The following is a 21709-nucleotide window of genomic DNA, read 5'->3' on the forward strand; positions in this document are numbered from 1 at the left end:
GTATATAACACATTAGTCTTCTTGTTTTCATATAGTATTAAGAATATATTATATGAAAAGTATTCCCTGTATGTTGTCTCTCGGTCACAACAAAGAAATGCACTGGCAACACAAACACTGATGCTGTTCTCTGACGAACGTTGTTGCCTATTTTCACAATTTGCTTCAAAAAATTTTTAGGATGTGAAAGCGAAGCGGAGCCCGTATCTCGTGCCCTATAACCTTCTTGATGAAAGAAGAAGGAAACTGGGGAGGGAGAGTGTTAGAGAGGCTGTCTGTACCCTGCGGGCCTACGGTTACAGCCTGGAGCCTCTCAACCAGGAACGGAGTATGTCTCAAAGCCCTGTCATCAATCTTATCTGTTATAGCTCAGTATATTTCACTTTTGATTATTGTAACCAGCATAAGATAATTAATACAAGTTTAATTAAGATTAGGCTTTGTTTGTTAAAACTAATATAGTATTTTACTATAGTTGCACCATTTACCTATATAAATATGTATTTTATTCACAATACAATGACAATTATCATGTTTATACACGGCAATGATGTATTTAAGATGCTCTATCTATTTAACTTGACCTAACTCTGTTTTATGGAAAGTGAATGCAAATCCGTTACTATTTTAGCAGACAACCATGATTTTTCTGTTTCTTGGGTTTACAGCCACATTATCAAATCCATGTCTCTTCTCTGCTGAGAAGTGCAGAGTGTTCAGACCAGATAAATCATACTCTGTGACCCAGGGGAAGTGGTACTTTGAATTAGAAATAGTGACAGCTGGGAATATGAGAGTGGGCTGGGCCCGACCAGGCTGTACTCCAGATAAAGAGCTTGGCTCAGATAACCAGGCATATGTCTTCGATGGATTTGAGGTGAGATTTTCAAATTTGACAGTTCTTCTTATGGCCACATGACCAATGTTGTTGTTTAAATTGCAATAAGCTAGAGCCCAACCAATATATCGGCGGGCTAATATTAGGCAGTTCACGTACTATCGGTATAGGCATTTATAATGGCCTTTATAATGGCTGATCATTTTTTAAAATTATACATTCATCAGAATCACTTAAACTGACAAATAAGTGATTCTGATAAATTAATATTTAAAAATTAAATAAAAACGGATGGTCAACCATGTTATGAGGCTTGGCGTTGCATAGTTTTTCCACCAGAGGGCACTCTACAACGTCCCTGTTGGCAACACATTTTTTTTTTTGTGTGTGTTTTATTAACGGACTTTGAGTTTCAGATCTTAAGTTTGTATTTTTATGCATTTTATTTATCAGAATTTTAATATATTTTGATGTTCCTCTGTTCTGTTCTGACAATAAAACTAATTATTATCATATTATATTATTATTTATTTTAATCTGTTTGTTTTGTTACGCTTTACTTTTTATTTTCAAATATATATCGTATTTTTAGGACCAAATATTTGTATCAGTATTGGCTTTAAAAATCCTTTATCGGTCGGGCTCTACAATAAGTTCAAATCACAGTGTGCACAAGTTGAAGTAGCTGATAACATTACACTGGTCAAATACCATTAAAATGATTGATTGACTGTGTTAAAGCCTCCTTGGATTTATTTCTTTGTCATCATAAAACATGGCTTTATATTGACACATTTCTTAATTACTTGATATCGTATAAAAAATTACAGTACGACTGAATCTAATAAAAAGTAAAAATCTGTTTGAAAACTGTTTGTGTGATCATCAGTGATGCCAGAGGAGGTTTTGTTGATAAGACATATCTGTGGCCTTATAATTTTCTGTAAAATATCTGTCTATGGAGAGGAATTAAACTTTAAAAAAGGAAGTGAAATTGCCAAAATACACACTGAAGGTCTTCTTGCCTGAAACATTCATGTGGCAATATTCAGAAGTCAAATTGGAGGCATTGGAAAGTCAAACAGAATTGCTAACTTCAACATGTAAATTGCACATCCAGACATTAGCAAAGTTTACATCCACTTGTCAATCGAATTATCTGAAGTTCAGTAAAAAAACAAATAAAGCCAGTGAAAGTGTGTTTCCATCCAATGGCTTTAAAGCCAAAAAAAACCTGTGCGTAATGACGTCACATGCTGTTTTGCGGTCAAATTAGTATATCAAAGTGATTTGAGACATTTTATGGTGTTTCCGTTCATTTTTGCACTAAATTGCACAACATTCAAGCAAACATTTGTGAACATTTGCGGTCTTCCTCACTTCTGACCTGTACATGTGCGTCTGTTGTGGATGTGGATGGAAACATAGCTACGATCATCTAAATTAAACTCGGTGCCAAAAGCAGCTGTAATTAAGATGTGTAACTTTGATTATCAATTGGGGTATACCTGTCAGTTTTTTTTCTTCCATATTATTTAAAATTGAGGAACATTGAACATGAGGAACATAGAAATAAGCAAAGTGGAGCACAGCCACTGTTATCTACAAAGTTGAGTCTGACTACCTTGTTAGCATTTTATCTCATTCTTTACCCTTTTGGCTCTTTCACGTCTTTTCCAGTTCCTTTGTGAGGCTCTTACACTTCTCTACACGTCCCTTTTTATTTCAAACTCCTTGTCTTTCTTATGCTTTTAGGCTCAGTGGTACCATCAAGGCGTTGAGCCCCTGGGACGTCAGTGGCAGAGAGGCGATGTGGTGGGTTGCTTGGTGGACATGGCTGAGTGCACCATGATGGTCACACTCAATGGAGAGTTGCTGTTTAATGACAGAGGATCAGAGCTGGCTGCCATGGACTTTGCTATCAGAGACGGTCTGAAAGAGTTTTTGACTTTATAGTGTATTTAACAGACTTAGTTACTGTTTATTAAACTGAAAGATAATAAACTAAGACATTGTTTTTGTTAATATGGCAGTACTATCCTTTTCTTGACTAAGTCCAAACTATACTGTTTATATATAAGACAATTATCAGACTGAAATATGTTTTGTCTTTTTTCTCCCCATGTTTCCCAGGCCTGTTACCTGTGGTCAGTGTTGGGTTGAACCAGGTGGGGATACTGAACCTGGGCCGCCATGTGGGCTCTCTGCAGTACTTTACTGTGTATGGCCTGCAGGAGGGCTATGAACCATTTGCTGTCCACATGGCCAGAGACCCAGCCCTGTGGATGAGCAGGAAACAACCTCAGTTTTCCTCCATAATGCCTGATGATCACAACTTTCAGGTTAGTTTACCAGGATATAGGCTTTCACCTAGTAGCTTGGTTAAAATGTCTTCTCAAGCATGTAGTATGGTGCAGTGGCTCTATGTAACCCAGGGTTGCTTATAGCACTAGCTAATTGACAGCACTGATCCTGAAAATCTTGTTCAAATCTTATTTAAGGTCACTAGAGTCAGTGGCTCAAATGATTCCTTATCCAGCCTAAGGGTTTCTCAGCGATTGTTTGCACACCATGGTGGAGGCAGTGAGATGGGCTTTTACCGGCTCAGCATGTCTATCCAATGTGCTGCCATCCTCAGTAGCCCTGCGGGGGGCGTGCTTCCAGTGGCCTCCAACTCTCTCTCTTCAGGTTCATATCATGTTACATCATATCATATACAGTGTGTTCAATTTAGCCATAGCAAACTCAAAATGACAAAGGACCACAGTAAATATTTTTTTGGTTCACCATAAGCTCAAACTACAGATGACATTACTCCTGATGTAGCATGTAAAACTTATGTAGTTATTACAAGATCTTTTTTTAGCTGTTCTTTGCAGTCATCCAGATTATCCACAATCCAGATTACAGATTTTCTACCATTATGACCTTGATGTGTTGTTCTACATAAGCTCCACAGGGCCCTGCTGTAATTAATTCCTGTTGTCCTTTTAGGAAGGAAAGAGCAGGAGGAGGTGGACTCTGACTTTGAAGTGCTTATGAAGTCAGCCCACGGCTTCGCTGGCTCAAGAGATGAGCTCAACCATAAGGATCATAGTCACGACAAAACGTCAAGGTTAAAACAACGGTAGGTTGTAGAGAAATCAAAACTGGGATAATAAGTAATAGAATGCATGTAATTTGGGATATGGAAAAGGAATTTGGAAAACTTGAATGTTTGGGTCATTGGTGTGTATTTATAAATGTTATGCTTGTCTACATCGGTCTGCCAGTTGATTAAATTAACAAAGGCATGGTTATGACTAAAGTTTTCCCAAATTAAATGACAGAAAATGGGAAATGAAGATTGTTAAAGAGCAAACGGGTCTCATTTATCACCACAAATACAGTTAATCTGCAAAGTTAATTGTGCTGTGTACAAATTATTGTGTTTCTGTTCTGCAAGGTTCATGCTGAAGAGGACTAAGCCAGACCTAGTCAGCAATAACTCTTCTGCACGGCTTCTAGAAGATGTTGTAGTTGACAAAGATAACTATGATAACCTAATCCAGAGCTCCAGAGTAAGTCTATCATTTACTCATCATAACCACAGAACATCCAAAAAAACAATATTAAGTAACCCAAATATTTTGTACTGCTATTTCTAAGTTAATGAAAAATGCCTATTATTAATAGTTATTATACATTAATAAAACAGTAAATGTATTTGGACAATGGGCTGCCTCAGAGTGCACTAAAATGAAACAAATTGCACTGCAGGGCTTATACGCATGCATTGTGCAGCTTTTCAGCTACTGGCTGGTCGTTGTAATTACCAATTACAATAAAAGATGTAGAACGCAAAATGCAAATACCAATGACAGCAACTGCCATCTCTGTTTCAGTATTACTACTCAGTAAGGGTTCTTCCTGGCCAAGAGCCTTTTAACGTGTGGGTAGGCTGGGTGACCTCTGATTTTCATCAACACAACGTGACTTTTGACACTGACAATGTCCTCACTGCAACTGTCACCCTCGGAGATGACAGTGGCAAAGTCAAGGAAAGGTTAGTGTACACCCAGACAGTTATAGTGTCAGTTTGGGTGACTTTACCAAGAATTTAAATACTAATTGCAGATGAGATGATGCTGATTTTTGTCCTTTTCACACCATAATCACAGACTAAGGACATTCTATTTACTGTTTTACTGAAGAATGGATTAATATTACTGAACTTTAATACTATTTTAATATTTTTTAAAGGATTACATTGTCTTATTTTGCATTTTATTATCAAATTATCTGCAAATTGTCAATTTTCAAAATTGTCAATCCCTATACGTTTGCACAGTGTGAAGCGATGTGACTGTTACATGGTGTGTGCTGGAGAGGCAACAGGCTTGTCTCAGAGCCGAAGAAGTGCAGGGTTGGAAATTGGCTGTTTAATCGATACAGCCACTGGGCTTCTAACCTTCACCTCCAGTGGAGTGGAGATGGCCAACTTCTACCAAGTGGGTCACACAGGATTCTTTGTTTGTTTGATTTGTTCATATCAATGTCCCTGAGGAGCCACTTGATGGTTTATCCTCAAATAACATTTTGAAATAAATAACTTCTAAAGTAATTATAAATAATAGTGAGCATTGTTTAACTTGAAGCAATGCATTATTAAACTGAGGTAGTATTGTTTCACTGCTAATCAGGTGGAAGCCAGTTCAAAGCTGTTTCCTGCTGTTTTTGTCAAGCCCACCACAAGCAACATGTTTCAGTTTGAACTAGGACACATCAAGGTAAAGGAACTTTTCATTTTTTATCTTGTCAAAGACATTAGAAAGACGTTTTTTGTTTAACCTTGTCTGCTTAGATCGTAGCTTGGCTTAGAAAAACACAGGCATCCTGTATTATTCTTTAAAATGTTTAGTGGTCTATTAAACGTCTGTTAAACTTTTCTCTGTATTTGTCTTTTCAATCCAGAATGTGATGCCACTGTCAGCAGGTTTGCTTCGCAGCCAAAGAAGGAATGCAACTCCTCAGTGTCCTCCAAGGTTTCAGGTCCAGCATCTCAAACCAGTATCGTGGACCAGAGCACCAGGCTGCGCATTAAAGGTGATGGTGGATCAGCCAAATGAGCGCCATGGCTGGAGAGTCCAATGCGATGAGCCCCTGCAAGTCTTGACCCTTCAGATCCCTGATGAAAACAGGTTAAATAGCTGGAATAATTGTGTTTTTGGAATTGGGGGAGTGCAAATATAAGTGCACGAAAGTGATGCATGTGTTTATGATGTTGCTTTTATCCATCCTGCATGTCTCTTCACCCATGTCACTGTGATCTGGAAAGCATCAAGCAGCACATGCTTGTTTAGTGAATAACATCATTAAAAATGCAACAGACTGCAGCGTGTTGTGCCACTTTGTGCCATCTAGAATTTAAATTTAATCTTGAGCAAGCAACAACACTGACATTGTCTTTTTGATAACATACGTCTAGGTCTGTTGACATTTTGGAGCTGTCGGAACTTGATGACCTCTTGACCTTTCACCACCACACTCTACTCCTCTACTGCTCTTTATGTGCCTTTGGAAACACCAGAGTTTGCCACGTCCTCTGCAGTCACGTGGACCAATCACAGGTCCTTCATGCCATTCAGAATCCCCACCTCCCGGGCCTACTCCGCTCTGCATTTTATCAGCTGCTTATTCAGGTGATTGCTTGTTTGAGTTCATGTTTTTCTTTAGGTAACATTCTTCAACAACAGGATAGGGAAACATTGGTCTTTGGAGAGTGAATAAATGAGTATTCTTGTTCTTTAGGTTCACCTCAGCAGCCACACTACAGCATGTAACATGATGAACCACGAATACATTGTGCCCATGACAGACCAGACCAGAGAAATCTCCCTTTTTCCCAGCCCTGCTACTGGTTTTATTGGGGGGAATGGTCTACCTCCAGAAGGCATTTCCACCACCAGTCTTAGCACATCTCTTAAACCAAGGATGCATTTCTCATCTCCTTGTTTTGTGAAGAGTGATGGGATGAAAGGAGATGGTGAAATAGCCTGCACAGACAGCCCAGAAATCCCTCTGGATATATTGAAGAACCTGACTATAGCGATGTTGAATGCTGGAGTATGGGCTGTGGGTCAGGGTGTGCGGGATCCTGTAGGAGGCAGTATTGAGCTTCTGCTGGTTCCTCTAATTAGACTGTTCTACACCCTACTAGTTATGGGGATATTTGGGGATGAGGATGTGAGAAAAGTTCTGAGACTGATAGAGCCGTCAGTCTTCTCCAGAGATACCGAAACCCTTGAGCAGCAAGAGATGGAAGAGGCTAGTGATGATGAAAAACAATGGAAAGGGGGGAACACAAAAGATGAAAACCCTAAACAAGGACTTCTTCAAATGAAGCTTCCAGAAGCTGTCAAACTTGAGGTGAACGGACCAACAGATTTCTCTTGACATTTGTAGTTCTTTTCCTTCCTTTTGATTGAATTTTGGATTAGCTTCAGATGTTGAGTTGTTATTGTCATATAAGCTGTTTAAATTTAATCATAAAGGGAGATTTAATACATTTCTTTGTGCAGCTCTGCCACCTGCTGTCCTACATGTGTGATTGCCAGGTGCGCCACAGGGTAGAAGCTGTGGTTGCCTTCTCTGACAACTTTGTGGGTCAGCTACAGGAGAACCAATGCTTTCGCTACAACCAGGTCATGCAAGCACTCAACATGTCTGCCGCCCTCACTGCCCGCAAGACCAAGGAGTTCCGCTCACCTCCACAGGAGCAGGTTGATTTTGTTGAAATTAAATTCTGAGTGTTCTAACTATAAAATGTTGTGTTGTGGGTTCTGCTATGTTCCAGTAGCTGCACACTTAAAAAAATATTAAAAATAAAGAAATGATGGGTTATTATGTTTTTTCTAATAGAACTGTGGCATTTTTAGAATGTTGTCCTGTCATCTGTGACCTGTCTTTAGATCAACATGCTGCTGAGCTTCAGAGAGGAAGAGCAGCAGAAGAACTGTCCGTGTCCAGTGGAAATCCAACAGCTCCTGCAAGACTTCCATCACCTCCTCAAAACACACTGTGGTGGGTCATTTTTCACTGATTCATTAATAACCTCTGAGCCAGGGTGCTCTGAAAAAGCTTCAAGAAGGCACTTTCCATGATTGCGACTGAGGAATCTCATCTTATCGGTTGTTATTGTGCAGGCATAGAATTGGACAGAGACTCAGAGGATGAAGAGGATGCTGAGATGTCTCTTAAAGATCGACTTCTCAGTCTAGCAGCAAGAGTCACTGGACGGAAGAAGACACCCATAGAAGTGGAGGGGACTAGAGCGTGGAGTGTCAGTAAGTACCTATATGTTGTGAAAGCCCTTTCTTTTTCTCACTTTGTACATTTTGGCCTCTACATTTACGTGCACATGGGATCATGCATAATGTTTTGGTTCAGGATTAATACCATATTGAAACATAGAAGATACTTAAGAGTGGATATGTGAATGAGATCTGTATATCAAGTATTAACCTTCCATCCTGAGATGTTATTTTGAAACAGGCCAGTAACATGTCTAATGTAGCACGTCCAACCTTTTTGTCAGACAACTACCTAAAAATGTAACAAAAACAATTCCTAAAATGTAATAACTTGACGAATTTAGTCTCTGCTCTTCTACTTTTATCATACTTTTTTCATACTTTTTTTTACCTGCTGGTACTTCTTCAGAGTCCCTCAAAACGCTGATCTCTGAAACAATGGTGCATTGGGCTCAAGAGACTGAGATAGAGGACCCTGAATTGGTCAGGGCTGTCTTCTCATTGCTGCACCGCCAGTATCAGGGCCTTGGAGGCCAAATGGCAGGACCCCTTTGCAGAGCCTATACGATCAGCCAGTCATCGGTAGAAGACACCATGGCTCTCCTGTCCTCCCTGAGCCAAATCCGCTCCCTCCTCAGTGTCCGCATGGGGAAAGAAGAGGAGAGGCTGATGATCAGAAGACTAGGGTAGGGGGGCAATTATATTGTGACATAATTTTGCTTCATTTGACACCTTGATTATTGTGATCTTGTGTAATTGTCTGTATTGGTTCAGTTCCAACATATATGCATGCAAATATCCTTTGTGTTGTGGGAGATATCCTTTCATTTTGACATTATTCTTTGTATGCACAGGGACATCATGAATAATAAAATTTTCTACCAACATCCCAACCTAATGAGGGCATTGGGAATGCATGAGACTGTGATGGAGGTGATGGTCAATGTTCTTGGAGAAGGGGAATCAAAGGTGTGAGAGATAAAGTAAAATGTATAGTAATAATTTGGAGAAAATGTGTGTAACAAATAAACAGGTATTTTTGTTGTCTTATAGCTGCATCATTAATAGAGCTAAACGCCCTGCAGCACAGTTAATTGTAGCATCTATCTCCTCATATTTTGCTTTTCTTAACATCCATGCATTGATTTTCTTTTTTTAGATTACCTTTCCCAAGATGGTGGCCAGTTGCTGTCGATTCTTATGTTATTTTTGCCGCATCAGCCGTCATAATCAGGGAGCCCTTTTTGACCATCTCAGCTACCTGCTGGAAAACAGCAGTGTTGGACTAGGTAAATCTTATTCTTTACCTTTTCTCTGTCAGTGGTAACAAAAACTTGTATTGGATGTGCTGTAAGGCAATAACCCTTTATTACACTACCCAACTCGTTTTGTCAAACCTATTATTCTCTGTTTTTTGTGAGAGGTGTTGATTCAGCTCTCAGGCATTTTTTGAGGCACGGCTTGTTGTGCTGTTGTTGGCATTAAGTTTTAATCATGTAACATTAATTATTAAGTTTTTCTAAATGTGTTGCAGAAGATTGTTAATACACCTGTGTCCTTTAGCTTCACCATCCATGCGTGGGGCCACTCCTCTGGATGTAGCAGCAGCCTCTGTTATGGATAATAATGAACTGGCCTTAGTGCTGAGGGAACCTGACCTAGAGAAGGTGAGTTCCACAATCTGTGCCTTCCTCTGCAGTACTGCTGTTAATAGCCTCCATTATGTCATAAATGCATATATAAGTTTTCTGGTCTGTAATGAACATGCTCTGCCATTCCATACTGTATTGTTTTGTAGTGTCACTCTCATTTCCCGTTTTTAGATGCCTCATTGTCCATTAAATCTTATTTTTCGTTGATATTCTCCATTAGTTGTTTAATAGCTGCAATGACCCAGTGTCTGTAAAGCTAATCTAATCTACTATCAGGTGGTTCAGTACCTTGCTGGCTGTGGTCTCCAGAGCTGTCCGATGCTGATGGCTAAAGGCTATCCCGATATTGGATGGAACCCTGTGGAGGGCGAGCGTTACCTGGATTTTCTACGTTTTGCTGTCTTCTGCAATGGTGACCTTTTTAGTTCAACCAATAGTTCTCCCATTTAAAAGACATCCTCTAATAGTATAAATGACATTTCTGTAGCATTTCTCTTTAGTTTATTTATTTCCTTTCCTATAAAATCAATGAGAATCTCTAAGAGAAATAGAATGGATAACAAACAAATTCACCTTTCATCCAGTCCACCTGAAGGTTAGTCATTATCGTCTATGCATTCCTTAACCACAGGTGAGAGTGTCGAAGAAAATGCTTACGTGGTGTTGCGATTGCTGATACGTCGGCCTGAGTGTTTTGGCCCTGCCCTGCGAGGTGAAGGGGGAAATGGCCTCTTAGCAGCAATGGAAGAAGCCATCATGATCTCAGAGGACCCTTCTATGGATGGAGCTACTGCCACCTACCAGTCCAACAGAACGCTGTCAGTATTAGATGTTGATTATTGCAAGGATTTTTTAATGTGTGCATATGCAGACACATATTTTAATATGTTAGGAACTGAACACAATTTGATAAGGCTGCATACAAAATTATTTTCATTATGTATTTTAAACATTGTTTGTGTATTGTACACACAAAGTGCCTATGCATGAAAAACTGTTTAATGGATAGCATACTAGTTTTTAACTCTGCAGAAGGCAGGACTACACGTTTTTTAGATTGCATCTTATTTTAGTAGTGTAGAGAAATACTTTTAAAACCAGTTTCTATGATTTTCTGTTTTCCTCCATTTTTGCTATAGGACTTTTTCACAACAATTTCTAAGCTTATTGGTTGTGCATTAAACGTCAACTGCCAAATGAAATTAATATGATTAAACTTAACCAGCGTCAAGATAAAAGGATTTAATGTTAAAGCTAAAGCTTTCTGTAAACAGCATTGAAAGTCACCTAAATGTAGTAAAACATTACGTGTGTTCAGCACTGTGTCATAGTATCGGCTTAGGAGCAGTGCATCTGAGCAAACTGGAGCGCTGAGAATTTCCGCTACTCGCTCACAAAGTTTTCGTTCCCTCAGCTCCGCTCCGCCGCTCAATGACGCTCCTGGCCACTCCTGGCCACTCCTGGCTGCTCCCGACCCCTCTACTTAAATTGTTTTCTGCTTGCTCTGAAAAAGAAAAAAAAAGAAGAAGCTGTGTTGTATTTATCAGATGAATGGCATCCACTCTCCCTTTATGCCCAGAGCTCCACTAGCAAAAGGTCTGCCTGGGGAGGGAGGATGGGCGCCTTACATCTGCATATACGGTGATAAGGCAATGCTCCAACACTTTAAAACTCTGTTCTGCACTCCATCCAAATTCCTCGCGCTCACGCTTCACTCACATGCTCTACTCAGGAGTAATTTTCTCTCAGGCTTTTTGGAGGATTTCTTGGCTGGAACACAGCATCTGTGTCCGGCCAGCCTTCCCTTGCTAAATAGGTTTAATGAGCCAAATAAAACAATGCAACTGTTTGACACTGATTATTCTTAGGATGCACTATTAAGGATTTATGTGGGGTGGGAGCTGACCGTAGACTGTATGAAACCGGGGCTGACCACTGCTTTATTTGCATCTTATCTTGTTTTAAATTAATAAATGTTAAGGTCATTAGAAATTAGGGGGAAAGATCTTATCTGGCTAATGGGCTGGTTTATTTAGGGATAATCAATCATTGGATTCTATTATGATTAATGATTTATTTTAGTTTAATGACAAGCTTTTGACTGTTATGATTGTTTCCTGTAACAGAGATGTTGTCCAGGACAATGATGATGACCTAATTCACATGGGGCACGCCATCATGACCTTCTACTCAGCTCTTATCGACTTGCTGGGGCGCTGTGCTCCAGAGATGCATGTGAGTGTGTTCCTAGCTTTCAGAAGCCCTTCTACATCAATATCTGCTGATGTCTCAAACAATAAAGCCTGATGAAAATAGTCTGCAAACTTGCTTTTAAATGAGACAGAAATAGCCAAACAAAGAAAATAGTCAGTTTATTGCTTTAACCTTCCACAGAATGGCCACTGAAGTGCAAAGGCAAAACAAATTATATTTTAAACACCAAGGCTGTTAAAAAAAAAAAAAATTACAGAAGTCATAAAATGCAATAAAACTTTTAGAAAATAACAAAAGATAAATATTACAAAATAGAAATTAACAGAAATACACTACTTGGAAGAAAAAAAATAGTTAATACACAGCAGTGTTTTAGAAAACATCAACAATACTCTCTTCTTAGTTTTTCAACTTTAACACAAATTACGTTTGTACTTCAAAATGGGCTACAATTCAACAGTAGGAAGATGTCCCTAATATTTTAAAGATACTTTTGGGGCTTTTTATTGCATAGTACAGATAGACAGACAGAAAAGTGGAGAGAGAAAGAGAGGGGATGACACGCAGCAAAGGGCCACGGTCCGATTTGAACCCGGGCCACTGCCAAGTACTTAACCTACATGGGCGCACAATCTACTGGATGAACTAGTTGCCCCTATGTCTTTTAATTATTTTATAGAATCAGTGTACACCGTCACACTGAAAATAATATAAGAAAATACAATATGTACATAAATATACAGTATGTCTATTATTTGTTACTGTATCATTACATATGGAAATCTTTGTAAGCTGTAAATGACCGACCGACAACAATGTTTTGTTCTGAATTGTTGTCCAGTTGATTCAAGGAGGCAAAGGAGAAGCTATCCGCATCAGAGCCATTCTGAGATCGCTCATCCCCATTCGGGATCTTGAGGGAGTCATCAGCATCTCCTTTCAAACACCTTCATCTAAAGGTTAGATGAGTCTATAAGCCAATCTTGCATTACTACAGTAAATTCAAGTGGTATTTAGGCATTACACAGAAATCGGCCTTGTCTGCTATAGTATGGATGTTAGAATGGCTGCCTATTCAATTCTGATTTGTCTTTAAGATCTTTTATTTTGTAGTTAGTGTCCTTTTGATTCTCTTGTCATGACAATGGTTTAGTTTGGATGAGGGATTGGCACCCATAGTATAGATACATAAACAATACACATTATGTCAATATAGCCTTTGGTCATGATCATCTTTAATTTTCATTTTTATGTCCAGATGGTCTGGTGGTTGAGCCTGACTTGTCAACAGTGTTCTGCCCAGACCACAAGGCAGCTATGGTTCTGTTCCTGGACCGGGTTTATGGCTTTGAGAACCAACATTTTCTTCTCCACCTAATAGAAGTTGGCTTTCTGCCTGACCTTCAGGCAGCTGTCTCTCTTGACACTGTGAGCAGATAAAATTGCATTTTGTTGCTCTGTTCACCTGCTTAATAGATCAAATGTAACATTCTAGTAGTGTTCTATGCCTTTGTATCAGTCACCTATGAACTTGCACTTCTCTCTACCTGTCCCTAGCATTGACTGTACCATATCCTAATATTACTTTGAGTGTTTAACATGACTTAAGTGATCCTCTGCATTGACTCACATGAGACTTGATTCTCTCAATATGTGTAAAAATAAAGTGTGCTATTGTCTAAGTTAATAAATTAATGTTTTTGTTTACATTAAACTTTTAAATATAGTAATTAAAACAATGTATGTATCCTTCCTGAAAAAAGTAGATTTATTAGCTTTTATCATAGCATATCTTAATGTTCACTCTAAGGAAATTCTTGACCATGGTCCCCATTTCTTCTTTCTGCCTCCTCACTCCATTTGTCAGTTTAGTTTTACTAAGTTAATTGCAACCTGTAAGTGTTAACCTCTCTTTTTCATTGCAGGCTGACTTAGGATCCACTGATATGGCCCTGGCCCTCAACAGATACTTGTGTACATCTGTTCTTCCCCTGCTCACCAAATGTTCAGCTCTCTTCTGTGCTTTAGGAGACCATGCTTTGCTGGTGGATTCTCTCATTCAGGCAATCTACAGCCTATCAAGGGCTCTTAGCTTGACCAAAGCTCAGAGAGACACTATTGAAGATTGTTTGTTGGCTGTCTGCAGGTAGTGCTTTTACTGGTATAATAAAATAACCTACAGAGCTTGGGTTCTGTCTCCGGTTGGCTATTATTGCAAAAAGTTGTTGCTGTTGTTGTCTGCAGATAGATATTGAGTTTTTTCAGACAGTCACTGATTACATATTTTATGGTACAACTTTATTTCTGGAAGCTTCATCTTCTGTGGTCTTCCTGAATTATTATTAATAATTTGCTTCCTGTATCCATTGAAATTACCAAATTATATGTCAAAAGGAAAGAGAAACGTCAATCCGTTTTTGTTAATTGACGCATATTCTTAATCCTGCTTAATCCTTTAACTGCCTGGTTTAGATTTGAAGTCGATCAAAATGTTAACAAATTAAGTGCATCTTGGCCATGGCATTTCTCTCTCTCTCTCTCTCTCTCTCTCTCTGTGTTCATGTGAATAATTCTGCACTCATTGGTGTCCTCAGTAAACTCCAACCATCCAAGATGCAGCCTCTTCTTCGACGTCTTGCTTTTGATGTTCCCCATCTCACAGACTATAGCAAGATGCCGCTAAAGGTGGCTAAACACATGGCAGTTTACTACAGTATATGTGAAATGTATTAGTACACCAAGTTAAAATGAAAAATTTTATTGACTTTGGTCAATCCTTTCATCTACCAGCTCTTGATCAGTCACTACGAGCAGAAGTGGAAGTACTACTCGCTAGCTGAAGGGCAGGGTGACCAGGGTTTGGCCTCTGAAGAGGAGCTCCACCTGTCTAGAAAGTTGTTCTGGGGTGTCTTTAAGGCCTTGCCAAATAAGGTAAACCACATTGATTACCTCTGTCAATCTCAAGATCCCATTAAAAATTATTTAGAATTAGAATAATATTTCTGTTTTAGCACCAAAAAGGTTATCAGAAAATGAATAAATGTTTACTTTTTGACAGTGTTATCCTACCATTGATTTATCACCTTTTCTTTATCCTCCTCAAGTGTATTTCAGAAAAGATGGCAAAATTCGTATTTGATTTTCTTATTTAGTGAACTTCTTGAAGAACATGAGTGAAGAAATATATAACACACTTGAGATTAAGAGTACGTTTTCCAAATCCTGGTATAAAACCTCTCACCTCTTAACAGAGTTGTTGGAAATGTTGGAAATATAAGAAATAACTCAATCTTTTCTTAGTAGACTCGATGCATGTGCTATCATATTTCTGGCAGATACCGGCCGGACAGATTAAGAAACATGAAACCATCAAAGGACTATGTTCATTTGATCATTCCAATCCCACTTGTGACCCACGTCAAACCTCACCCAAACTAAGTCAACATTGCAGAGAACAATCTCTTCAGAGAACAGTTATTGTGTGTATATATATTGTAGCTTAGGTGTATAGTTTATATAAGTTTCCAGAAATATTGTACAATGCTTATTGTAGATTATTGTTGATACGACTGAAAAATAACTAAAGGTGGAGACTTTTTTGAAAAAGTATTTCGTAAGGATAACTGGTTATATGAACTAAATTTTGTAGCAGTTGAACTAGTGTTATGGGATTCAGTATATGTTACCGTTTGTATTATACACTGTGTTTACAACCACTTAATCAAGACTGTTATTCTTGGCTTCCTGCAGTAACCACATTCTTGAACTACATGTAAACGAGTAAAGTCTCAATACTGGGATAAGGGATTCACGGCTAGATTTCAGTTGGAGAAACGGGATTTCTATGAACAGTTCCTAACAGGGTTTTTCAGCTAAGTTATTGCTACAACAGGGATAGGTCTTTGTATCCAAAATAATTCAATCCAACATGTTAATAAATGGGAATTAAATAAGGTGAAATAGTGTTTTGTTTTCTCAGGGTTACACATAATTACTCTTGCAAAAACCAGACTTAACCAATATCATCCAGTTGTAGAGTTGCAGTTCCAGTTCTGCAATTGGATGTCAGCTCTGCAATATATCAGAATCAGAATCAGAATCAGAATCAGCTTTATTGACCAGGTATGAAGACACATACAAGGAATTTTCCTTTGGAGCATAGTTGCTCACAATGTGCTTACACATTCAAAACAAACAACCCAACAAACAATATATACACACTAATATAGACACACTAATATATATACTCTAAACAGAAACAATGTAGAGAGATATACCAGATATACCAGATTTGGTTCCATGTCCCATGCAGTCTCTTTTTCTTCTTTCTTTCTTCCCACACTATGTTTCCAATACCCACTTCCATTTCCATCTCTACAGCCCTATGAGCCTCAGTTATTTAAACTGTGTGTACAGTTCCTGGCTGCAGTGGCCAAGGCCCTGCCTCCTGACCACATGGACTCCAGCGGTGTGTCCCATACTGAGGGAATAGCCTCGATGGACACAGAAGGACACTTTGACCCCGTGCCTGTAGATACCTCCAAGTAAGAGACTGACCAGGGAATGCAAGGATAATTATTGATTAGGGATAAAAAAAATAGGACATGTTGATTCGGGACAACCTGTTCTGTTCCAGGAAAAGCGTAAGCTATAATTTGGTGGGCAGAATTAACTTTGGTAAAAAAAAATGGTCATATTCAAAAACTTGTGGAAATAAAAATATATGTTCATGCTCTTTATTAATCTTTCAATTAATAATGCACAGTTGGCCTGGCTTTGAGTCTTATCCGCTGCTCTTTGTTACAAGTCATCACCTTTTTTCTCTCCTCACTTTTCTGTCATTGCTGCTCTGTCAAAAAGACAATAATAGCCCTAAAATAATAATGATGCTCATTTGTATCCAAATGTGTTACTGCGCAATAAAGCTTTATGATGTGTTATTTCTTTCCCTGCACTAGGGTGTCAGTGCCAGAGAGACTGGAGTTTGTAGTGAACAAGTATGCAGAGCATACTCACGAGAAGTGGTCACTGGACAAGGTAATATAACTATATTTATTCCTCAAATCTGAATGGCATGTAGAAGTTGACAGAGTAGAGTTGATTTATGATATTCTGATCAAGACTGAACCACTTAAGAACACGTTTATAAGATATGCTGTCTGCTTGACAGTATCAAAACATTGTCTGTATTTTGGTTGGTCAAACTAATATATTAATCTCTGTGTAAGGTGTGATTTTCACTGAATATGTTTGTTGTCTTTGTTAGTTTGCAAATGGCTGGGTTCATGGGGAGCAGCTATGTGAGAACACCAAGGTTCACCCTCTCCTCAAGCCATACAGGGCTTTGGCTGAAAAGGTAGAGTGAGAAGTCAATAAAAAAAAAAAAAGCAGTGAACTTAGAAATTCCAGATGCACTTGCATACCAAATGTGGTGTATGTGATATTAAAGATTAAAATGCCTCAGTTCTTGGTCCTTGGTCTATGGCGTGGACAACAGACATCTTTTAAGTTTTAAATTTGAAAATAGTTTAAGTATGTTTTGTTCTGCTGCTGTCCTTTGATGACCTAATACGTGCAGTTTTATATGAGGGTTTATCCATATTTCTGAGTTTTTCAGGAGAAGGAGGCATACCGCTTGGCCATTAAAGAAACCATAAAGAGTATGCTGGCCTTTGGATGGACCATAGAGAGAACCAAAGAAGGAGACGCATTTGGCACGCATACCTTTACGCGCCGAGTATCTCAGTCTGGACAGGTATATGTACTCCATAGGCCACATTCACTTAGCCTCTGGGTACCAAATGTGTCTGTTCTAGTAAAAGTTATATCATTCACAAAAAAAACTTCTCCTTACTGGATTTATTTTTTAACGTTTTTGTTGTTGTAGTTAGCCATTTGGATTTCACCCTTTTTGTTTTTTAAAATAAGTGATTTTCTGTTTGTTGCCTGTTGTAGCTGTCTTTTGAAGGAGCATCAACCTTTAGCCCCAAACCTATGGACATGAGCAGCATCACCTTATCATGGGACCAGCATGTAAGTATTTCATTGTTTTTTCCCGCTTTATACACAACTTTAGTTTGACTTTAATCCTGGCACACAATCTGCACGGGTGTCAACACTGGCCTCTTACCAATGTTGGTGTGTACTATAGCAAATACATTTAAATAATCCAAACAACATCTTGCATGGAAACTAAGCTATAATTGTGAGTTGTCCGATGTCATTGAAGTGGATTAGGTTAATGCAGTTGCAGTCTAACTGTACTGACATAATTTTCTTTTGAAACAACAGTCTGGCCTCTCATGCTGCCTCTCTCAGCTAACCACACCCTATTCTCTAAAGACACTAGACTGATATAACAAGTGTTTTACTGTATTTTTTTTGTTTTTCTTTTACTTTATAGGCTATGGCTGAACAATTGGCTAAAAACTACCACAATGCCTGGGCTAAAAGGAAGAAATTAGAAATTGAGATTAAAGGTACCATACCATGGTGTTAACAAACATTTTATATTTCTTCAAGTCCTGTCCTTTCAGGGAGCACCTAACAGTTACCAAAATTGCAATGTATCTGTTCTCAGGAGGGGGCGGCCATTCAATGTGTGTACCCTATGATACCCTGACTGCCAAGGAAAAGACCAAATTCAGAGAAAGAGCCCAGGATGTCCTAAAGTTCCTTCAGCTCAATGGCTACACTGTGTGGAGGTGAGTACAGAATGAGGCTGTAATCGCAAAAGGGCAATGGGATACAGTATTATTGGGTTGGTAGCACATTAGGTGTTACATTTTCATTTCACAGTAGTATTCAGGCAATTCCGGAAATAAAATACATAGTCCAGATAATACAGTAATTAAGGTTAGTTGTGTGTCATTATTCTGGTTTGATTTCACTTCCTCTACAGGGATCGGAAGACAGTGGAGATGGACTTTCCAGCCGTAGCCAACTGCTTTGGCTACACTCTCCTTCAGCGGCTGCTGTCTCACACTGAGGAGGCCCAAGAACACATGTTGGAGCTGGGTAACACAATAGTGTTCATAATTGTTAAAGCCCCCAAAAAAACATAGCTACAAGCGGTGATTCGCGGGTTCAAACCTTTTTTCTCAATATCGCTATTGAGCTTCAAAGTAATTTCACACATGTGGTCCAACGTTGTTATAAAAAATCACCCAGTTATTATGCATTTAAAGCACCCCCTAGTGGTCAGTATGAGTAATACTTGCAGTGTATGTGTGAGGTCATTATGTAGACATTTCCTGAAAGTTTTGTGTTGATTGGACAAACATTTAGTCATTTATAGCCTGATTAGCGCTTTATCACCTGCAGTTTATTTGCATTTATAGCGCCCCCCGGTGTTCAATTTGAATGAAACTTACAAGGCGTGGTTCAGGTACTTATGAGGACATATGTTGAAAGATTTGTGATGATTGGACAATGAATATGTGATTTCTAATAAAATGTGTGTAAGGCCACTCACCTATCTTGTGCTTGTAGTGCCCCCTAGTGGCGTATGTATATAAAACTGTCTGGGTATATCTGCGGGACTTATCTGAACATACCCTGTGAGTATTGTGATGATTGGCCTTACGGTTACGGATTTGTGTTCATTTATGTCCAGAGCCACGCCCTTTTCGAAGTTCATTGGTCAACAACTTGAAAAGTAATTTAGATATCGACATGCTTTATGCTTTATGCAGCTTTTTTTAAGCTTGATTCATTGATGATTCACTGAAAATTTGGTGGCAATCTGAGCTACGGTGGGTAGGAGTAGATCTCTAGGCAGACCTTAAGGATCCTTGAGGCTTTTTTGCTGAGCACATTAAGCTGCACCTGTGTGAACATTTTTAAGTAAGTCGGACTTAAGGTGTGGGGGGCGTGTCATTTTAAAGTTTGCATTTTGAAGCCTTAATTACAGCGCCACCATGTGGCCAATTGGGTTCATATTTCTATAGTCTCTTGAGTGTACAGTACATTCAGCAAGTCTGCCTCAGGGTAGTTTCGATTAGATCCATCAAAAAATAGCTCACAGCAGGCCTGGATATGTGATCTTGTCTGTCTTATGTCAAAATTATGTAGAAACACTTTTATTATTCATATTTTTGAAGTCTTTGATGTAGTATTTCATTGCGTTTTCCTTTCCAGAGGTGATGCAGGCCAGAGGACAGATCTCTAAAGGAGAGAGAGCTCCACACCAGACACCAATTAATTATTTTTCTAAGGTTTGCTTGAGATCATATACATATGTAAACACAGTCGAAATCTTCTGTCTGAAATGAAATCTCTAACATTTAGCCCACTTCCATTTACATTTTTCCAATGCCATTTTCTTTCCTCTCCTCAGCCTTTTTTCTTATTTCATTTACGCCATCTAATTAGTTTTGTTAGGTGGTTGCCATGGGCAACCCCTCTAAGTAAAACCCTTTGTGGCTGTGTAATTTATTTAACCCTTTTGGAAATTCATGTGGGTGTGTCAATTGCCATCAGGACATTGATTAAAGCTTCCCACACAGTTCTGGCTCTATGGAGGCAGCGAATGAAAAGGGTTTATTTTTCATTGATGGGAACCACTAAGTCAGGCCCAGTCAGCCAATACCATGAACAGTCAGGCCTCAGATCTCTACACCCTACACTCACACTCAACCACACACTCACACAACCACAGCTCTGTCTGACTGTCCATCTTTGTTTCTGTCTTGTAATTTCCTAGTGCTTCATAAGAAGAACTCATGAAGTGCAAAAATGTTATTTCTCTCAGTGAGTGTGATGTAACCTTTATGAAGCACTGGAACAAGTTGGTGCAGAATGTATGTGATGTTGTCAAACTGTTTTAAAATATTGCGCCCATCGGCTATTACTTCACAGGTTATCCTTCCTCTTTTGGAGCAATATGTGAAGAGCCACAGTCTGTATTACCTGTCTACTTCTGTGTGCTCAAGTGGTAGTAGAAGCCATGCGTCCAAAAAAGAGAAGGAGATGATTGCAAGGTATGTGTCATATGCAACAAAACATACAGTATGCTGATTACACTAGCTGTATTTTAAAATGTTCCCATGCTCTTGCAGATCATATAGTATTGGGGAAGTAATGCTTTGCATAATTTTAAGTTTTATTTTATGGAAGTTTTTTTCTTTTTCCTGATTGTTTCCCATAATTACTTTTTGCACCCCTCCTCATTACTGCACTTCTTTTCTCCTCACATCCAGCCTCTTTTGTAAGCTTGCAGCTCTAGTGAGACACACAATCTCACTCTTTGGTAAGGACTGTGTGGAAAGAAAGCTTATTCAGACATCAATTTGTTCTCTTGTTAGTTAATTTCTTGGTTTGCTCTTTAAGATGTAATTGTCTGAGATGCATTTAAGTCCTTGTGTGTTTATGCATGTTGTGTAGGTGCATATCTTTTTGTCTGTGTGACATTTTGGATTATTGTGTGTGTGTGTGCATGTGTTTTTCCAGGAAACAATACCTCATCAGTTGCAAGCTGCCTCCATGTTTTGGCTCAGGCTCTGGATGCCAGGTAGCTAGATGGCACTGCTGTCACACTCTGCCTGAATCCATCTTATTTCTCTGCCTGCGGTAACATCAGTGTCACCCCACCTTGTCTGAGGATGAGATGACTGGTGTAATTGAGCCACTGATACACTGATGCTATCTAATTGTTGTTGATATCACTTTTATTCCCTGAGAACAATGCCTCTGAAGCATGACGCTAGAAGTAG

The 21709-nt window shown here is 39.0% G+C and overlaps 1 protein-coding gene across 1 annotated transcript in view; it reads left to right on the plus strand.

The window, feature by feature from the left end:
- Positions 1–21709, plus strand: part of ryr2b (ryanodine receptor 2b (cardiac)) — a 71661-nt gene that overhangs the window by 18321 nt on the left and 31631 nt on the right. The window contains 40 exon segments of the mRNA XM_032540912.1: positions 181–328; positions 669–877; positions 2594–2768; positions 2972–3180; positions 3340–3526; positions 3833–3965; positions 4284–4398; positions 4723–4883; positions 5169–5328; positions 5521–5607; positions 5792–6018; positions 6306–6519; positions 6629–7246; positions 7399–7599; positions 7789–7900; positions 8023–8163; positions 8540–8816; positions 8985–9099; positions 9290–9419; positions 9694–9797; positions 10059–10194; positions 10414–10600; positions 11909–12017; positions 12838–12955; positions 13255–13424; positions 13922–14142; positions 14591–14681; positions 14787–14927; positions 16377–16540; positions 16955–17033; positions 17263–17352; positions 17614–17751; positions 17952–18029; positions 18400–18475; positions 18577–18700; positions 18898–19013; positions 20136–20212; positions 20856–20977; positions 21197–21246; positions 21447–21507. Of these exon segments, the coding sequence (XP_032396803.1) occupies positions 181–328; positions 669–877; positions 2594–2768; positions 2972–3180; positions 3340–3526; positions 3833–3965; positions 4284–4398; positions 4723–4883; positions 5169–5328; positions 5521–5607; positions 5792–6018; positions 6306–6519; positions 6629–7246; positions 7399–7599; positions 7789–7900; positions 8023–8163; positions 8540–8816; positions 8985–9099; positions 9290–9419; positions 9694–9797; positions 10059–10194; positions 10414–10600; positions 11909–12017; positions 12838–12955; positions 13255–13424; positions 13922–14142; positions 14591–14681; positions 14787–14927; positions 16377–16540; positions 16955–17033; positions 17263–17352; positions 17614–17751; positions 17952–18029; positions 18400–18475; positions 18577–18700; positions 18898–19013; positions 20136–20212; positions 20856–20977; positions 21197–21246; positions 21447–21507 (6071 nt within the window).

The sequence above is a fragment of the Etheostoma spectabile genome, chromosome 17 (assembly GCF_008692095.1).
Source record: "Etheostoma spectabile isolate EspeVRDwgs_2016 chromosome 17, UIUC_Espe_1.0, whole genome shotgun sequence".
Classification (NCBI taxonomy): domain Eukaryota; kingdom Metazoa; phylum Chordata; class Actinopteri; order Perciformes; family Percidae; genus Etheostoma; species Etheostoma spectabile.